This window comes from Phycodurus eques, chromosome 20 (assembly GCF_024500275.1).
Source record: "Phycodurus eques isolate BA_2022a chromosome 20, UOR_Pequ_1.1, whole genome shotgun sequence".
Taxonomy (NCBI): Eukaryota; Metazoa; Chordata; class Actinopteri; order Syngnathiformes; family Syngnathidae; genus Phycodurus; species Phycodurus eques.
The window spans coordinates 16,915,834-16,922,004 of NC_084544.1; the positions used below are offsets into that span (position 1 = coordinate 16,915,834).

Consider the following 6,171-nt stretch of genomic DNA (forward strand, 5'->3'; position numbering starts at 1 on the left):
GTTCATATACATTTTCCCCTCCCTCCATTTCTCCCTGTCCTCTGAATACTTAAGTTGTTTTCAATTTTAAAAAATATGAAGACATACAATTGTTTGTGTGGTATTAGTTTAAATATCAGCTATCGTCGGGTGAGAGGCGGGGTACACCCTGAACTAGTCGCCGGCCAATCGCAGGGCACATAGAAACAAACAACCATTCACACTCACATTCACACCTACGGGCAATTTAGAGTCTTCAATTAGCCTACCATGCAGGTTTTTGGGATGTGGGAGGAAACCGGAGAACCCGGAGAAAACCCGCGCAGGCACGGGGAGAACGGATTTAAACCCAGGTCCTTAGAACTGTGACGCAGATGTGCTAACTTGTCATCCACCGTGCTGCCAGTATTGGAACAGACATTATGAAATTAATTTAACGTCAATAACAAATAATATTTGGTGGCATAACCCTTACTTGCAATAACTGCATCAAGCGTGCGACCCATTGACTTCACCAGACTGTTACTTTCTTCATTTGAAATGCTTTTGCAGCCCTTGACTGCAGCCTCTTTCAGTTCTTGTTTGTTTCTGGGGGTTTGTCCCTTCAGTCTCCTCTTGAGGAGGTAAAATGCATGCTCTATCGAGTTATGGTCAGGTGATTAACTTGGCCAGTGTAAGACCTTCCACATTTTGCCCCTGATGAAGTCCTTTGTTGTGTTGGCAGTCTGTTTTGGGTCATTGTCTTGTTGTATGATGAAGCTTCTCCCGATTAGTTTGGATGCATTTTTCTGTAAATTGACAGACAAAATGCTTTTTTAGACTTCAGAAATCATTCTGCTTGTACCATCATGAGGTACATCATCAATAAAGACGAGTGATCCCGTTCCAGAAGCAACCATGCAAGCCCAAGCCATGACATTACTTCCACCATGCTTCACAGATGAGCTTGTGTGTTTTAGATCAGAAGCAGATCCTTTCTTCCACCATACTTTGGCCTTTCCATCACTTTGGTAGAGGTTAAACATAGGTTTTCTCATCAGTCCATAAAACTTTGTTCCAAAACCTTTGTGTCTCATCTCTGTATTTCATTTCAAAATCTAATCTGGCCTTCCGATTCTTTTTGCTTATGAGTGGTTTGCAGATTGTGGTATTGCCTGTATATACGTCCATCCATCCATCCATTTTCTGAGCCGCTTCTCCTCACTAGGATCGCGGGCCTGCTGGAGCCACTCCCAGCTGTCATCGGGCAGGAGGCGGGGTACACCCTGAACTGGTTGCCAGCCAATCGCAGGGCACATAGAAACAAACAACCATTTGCACTCACCTACGGGCAATTTAGAGTCTCCGATTAATGCATGTTTTTGGGATGTGGGAGGAAACCGTGCCCGGAGAAAACCCACGGAGGCACGGGGAGAACATGCAAACGCCGCACAGGTGGGGCCGGGGATTGAACCCGGGTCCTCAGAACTGTGAGGCTGACGCTCTAACCAGTCGCCCACCGTGCCGCCCTGTATGTATGTATGTATGTATGTATGTGCTAGGTTCATTGAAGACTCTAAATTGCCCGTAGATGTGAATGGTTGTTTGTTTATGTGTGCCCTGCGATTGGCTGGCGACCAGTTCAGGATGTACCCCGCCTCCTGCCCGATGATAGCTGGGACAGACTCCAGCACGCCCTAGTGAGGAGAAGCGACTCAGATAATGGATGGATAAATGGACTTTGGGCAAGAAGTGGGGTACACCCTGGTAAGCAGTACAGAAATTGGAGAGACAGACAGAAGAGACATTGCGATGCTTCCCGGTAATGTCCACATGAGGCAAGCACCAATATGTGGAAAGCCCACAGATTCAGCTCACACTGAACACTGACTTGTTTCCACTTCATTGCCGAGAATTGCTAGTATGTATACCTCTAAATGAGTTTCAAGGGTCAAATTCATTCAGGTCTTTTATAGTGATTGTATTGGGTGGTAACCGAATCGGAATGAAACCATGAACTTGCAGAAGAAGTTCATCCACATCGCTGTCAAAAAAAAACTCACTGTGATGTCTCTATAAACATGGAAAGTCCGTTTACTTTGAAAGTGAAAACCGGAAACGGCACTGTTTCTTGCGTGCGTGCGTGCCGCTGACGCTGCCGGAGAAATTGGGGAGGCGGTGGCTTCCGGCGGCGAGGGCAGAACGTCGAGGAGCGGGCAGCGACTTGCGCGCGTGACCGCTGAGCATCAGCGAGCAATTCAAAATGTCCTACAAACGTAAGTTTTTGCGCCACTTGGAGCATTTTCGAAACGTTTTTGGGTTACCTGGCGTCAGAGGAACATTGTTGCACTTGTAGGACGGGCAGCAATGCTTATTAGCTCAAGGCGCCTTTGACACGGTTTCATTCAATAAGTTTGACGACCAACTCGTGGCGAAAACTCTTCGAAGTTAAATTGATTGGGTCTGTTTTTTTATCGCCCGTAACATGTCGTAACGGGGAATGTTCTGTCGCCCCACGCCGACGTTTTTCGAGAAGACGACCGACCGACCGCGAGCTGGCTCTGTTCCGCCACATCTCGGATGATTTCCGTCCATCGAGCTCTGAGCTTTTTCAAGCGCGTTTGACATCCTTGCAGTTATTCGGATGATTCCCAAGTGCTGCACGTGCTGACTGCAAAGCGGGGGTCTTAACAAGGTGTCTCGTGTTGCTGAGCAACCCGTTCTCTGAAAGTTAGGGCTCTGTTTTCCATTTTGACATTCTCTGTCTGATCTGCCAAGACCGTAGACGTCGGATTTGGGGGGGGGGGGGGTCGGAAAGCCATGGTCTTCAGCGATTCAAATCGGCGTATCAAATCCCCCTTTTGACTACTGTGGGACCAGATGTGCAAATGAGCCGCCATCCACCCCGCCGTTTTATTTCCCATTCCGGGATAATGCGAGGACGGATACCCCTGTCGGGCGTTTGGTCTGTTTGCCAGTCACCAGGGCGCTCGCCGTTTGTATGCTTCGACTCACCACGCGCCCCGTCTTGACCCCCGCAGGCTCCTGCTGCCGCAGAATAAAAGCAGCCCGCCGAATATGAATTGACCCGCCGCTCCGGATCCGAAGATGGGGAACGGATTATCGCAATTCGCCCGCCTCCCGCCCTTCCGGCCTCTGCACGTCGTCATCCTCGGACTGGATTGCGCCGGCAAGACCACGGTGCTGTACCGGCTGCGGTTCGACGAATTTGTGAACGCCGTCCCGACGAAGGGTTTCAACACCGAGAAGATTAAGGTGTCGCTCGGAGAAAGTCGGAGGACGCCTTCCTTCCGCTTCTGGGACGTAGGCGGTCAAGAGAAGCTGCGACCTCTGTGGCGTTCGTACACCCGCTGTGCCGACGGCATCGTGTTTGTGGTGGACTCTGCGGACGCCGAGCGCATCGAGGAGGCGAAGACGGAGCTGCACAAGATCACCAGGCTGGCGGAAAACCAAGGTGTTCCCGTGCTGGTGGTGGCCAATAAACAGGACTTGAGGAACTCGCTGAGCATGACGGAGATGGAGAACATGTTGGCTCTCGGGGAGCTCGGCGCGGCCGCGTCCTGGCACCTGCAGCCGGCTTGCGCGATCATCGGAGAGGGCCTGCCGGAGGGCCTGGGGAAACTGCACGCGATGATCACCGAGAGGCGGAAGATGCTGCGACGACAGAAGAAAAACAAGACCAGATGATGAAGTCGAAAATGGGGCATTCGTGGCGCTCAAACCCGAACAGTCCCTTTCCTGTCATTCGGTGGTCTGATCTTCTAGGTCGGCCGGCGTTCGGTTCCAAGAAAGGACGGTCTGATCCATTTTGGATGCTCGCAAATCCTGTACAAACAAAACAAATACAGTATTACAATGAACTTTTTGAATGCTCCAAACGTTAAAGGTGACGAGTGCACTGCCAATGTCGTGCCGCCAAAGCAATCGATGTTTATATTTGGACTATACCAAAGCTTATTTGGAGAATGACGACAAGAGACATACCGCACTGTATGGTCAGTCAATCAAATGTATGTTTTGTTATTCTGCGGGAAGCGATGTGCACCGTGTCGCACAAAGATCGTGTGTTCTAGACGTTCACAAGCTACATACGTACAGGATGCCCGGTGACGCAATAAGAAGCTCCAAATATTCTGGCCACTGTGGAAGTGAGAGGCGCGATCTGAGATCCGCGCAAAAACACAACAAACGCGTGTCGTGCTTCTGGGGAGGCCCGCAGGAGAGCTATTGTGTACTACTACAAACGAACAAATGCTATTGTTCGCTAACTAATTTGATTAAGATTAAGATTGACACTTCACATCTTGTACACTTAACATCAACTTGTTACTTTGCTTGCTCGTTAGCATGCTAACGTTAATTTGTTTATTCCTCTTCATTTGTCATAGCCGTTTTTTTCCGTTGATTCAAATTAAACAGTGTGGCATAAATGTCTTGTTAATGAAAGCTCATTTTAAGAATGACACTTGTTAGCAATCTCCCTGACCTTCTTAGCTGTTACAACCTGTTAACTTTTTCTACGTTCTTTTTCTACGGCTTTTCCATTTTGTCGACTCAAACAATGCGACATGTCTTATTAACAAAGGATCATTTTTAAAAATGACACTTTACATCTTGCAGTTAACATCAACTTATTTTGCTGACTTATTAGCACGCTAACATTCTAACTTGTTTATTTCTCTTAATGTGTCATTGGCTTGTCCGTTGTTTCAAATTAAGCAATGCAACATAAGTCCAATTTTAACAATGGCGTTTTACATTTCGCACACAAGTCCGTCAATTGAGTGGGCCACCATTTATTAGCGTTCCTAAACTCGTTTAAACTAAGCTCCCACATGTTTAGTGACTATTGATTGATGCTAATAATTTAGTCAACACGTAACTGGTCAGTAATAGTCCAAGATTCTGACTCCTGATCGTTGCATCTTAACTTGGAAAAGTAGTTTGAACTGAAATTAAAGCAAGATTGCCTGCCGGCTTTTGTGAGGCTAAATTGCTGTTCCCCATTTCGTCAAGGATTCTCGAGTCATGCTCCAATTTCTGACTGCATCATTTACAAACTTTGACATCTCACTTGCCATCTAAAAGTGTCTTTCGAGCGTGATGATGATTGAGTGGCAGATGCTGTGTTTGTACCGTCAGCAAAAGAGCCGCCCCTTGATGCGTTTTGCGGAATGCATTTGACTGACAGGACTCGGCGTCCCGACCGAGGTTGGCCCGTCGAGCGTCTGCCCTCAGACGCGGGCTCGCTCGCATTCGGGGCGTCACCTCTGTTGTTCATCGTAAGAGCCGCTGTGTCTCTATGCACTTTAAGTGGTCCTATGTGGGATTTTAAAAAGGACTAAAACTGAATCGTAGTCAAATGAATATTATTGCTTTGAAAGAAGCATTTGATAATATTTATGTTTATTTCATATTGTTTGGAATAAAGCAGATACAAATGATTGACACGGCTCTTTCTCATTTATTATGGTGGCTAGTTGCTAATCAGTTCAGAGCATAGTCTGAATTGAGACACGTGTAGGTTTATGTGTTAGACGGAAGCACGTTTCTCCTTAAAAGAACCCTTTCTCGCAAACGTAAGCATATAAATGTTGAGATGACAAATGGTCACAGTTAGGATTCACTGTCTTAATGATTGTTTGTATGTACCCTGCGATTGGTCAAGCTGGAATAGCTCACCCAGTAAGGGTATGGAAAATGGATGGATGCGATTCAGTAAACGATATCGAACCCAAATTGCCTAATGTAGCTTATGTCAAAGGTTAAACGTGTACGTCCATGTCATGTCTCCGCGCTTTATCTGTTCTGAGCAATCTTTAAAACTTGCACAACATCCAGTTCTGTCAATGTTTCCGGCTGATCTGTTTGTTTTGCACATGGTAGATGGGACAAAAGTCATATTTGATCAGATGTCGTGTTCATTTATACGGTGCCATTTTTCAACAAAACTTCTCGAAAGGCACTGTCCGCTGCTCGCACGTTAAAGAAGACCAGCTGAACACGAGCGAGCACGTTAGTGACTTTAGTTTATGCTGTGCCGTATGCAATTTGTTTGGATTGCCTTCTGTTTGTTTTCAAAATCTGCCTGATTCTCAATCGGCTGACACCTCTTTCTGAAGACAGCTGCAGTTAGTCATGTAGAGGATACCGGTTTTGTATCAAATAAGAACTAGAAGCCGATTTTGGTTG

At 46.9% G+C, this 6,171-nt stretch overlaps 1 protein-coding gene across 1 annotated transcript; it reads left to right on the forward strand.

Moving 5' to 3' along the window:
• Positions 1-2,053: 2,053 nt before the first annotated feature.
• LOC133395503 (ADP-ribosylation factor-like protein 4A) lies at positions 2,054-5,424 on the forward strand. The gene is made up of 2 exons (XM_061664462.1): positions 2,054-2,234; positions 3,000-5,424. The coding sequence occupies exon 2, from the start codon at positions 3,067-3,069 to the stop codon at positions 3,664-3,666; it is 600 nt and encodes a 199-aa protein (XP_061520446.1). The 5' UTR covers positions 2,054-2,234; positions 3,000-3,066; the 3' UTR covers positions 3,667-5,424.
• The last annotated feature ends 747 nt before the right edge of the window (positions 5,425-6,171 follow it).

Coding starts and splice junctions, on each gene's coding strand:
- LOC133395503 (XM_061664462.1), top strand. CDS start 3,067: ATGGGGAACGGATTATCGCAATTCGCCCGCCTCCCGCCCTTCCGGCCT.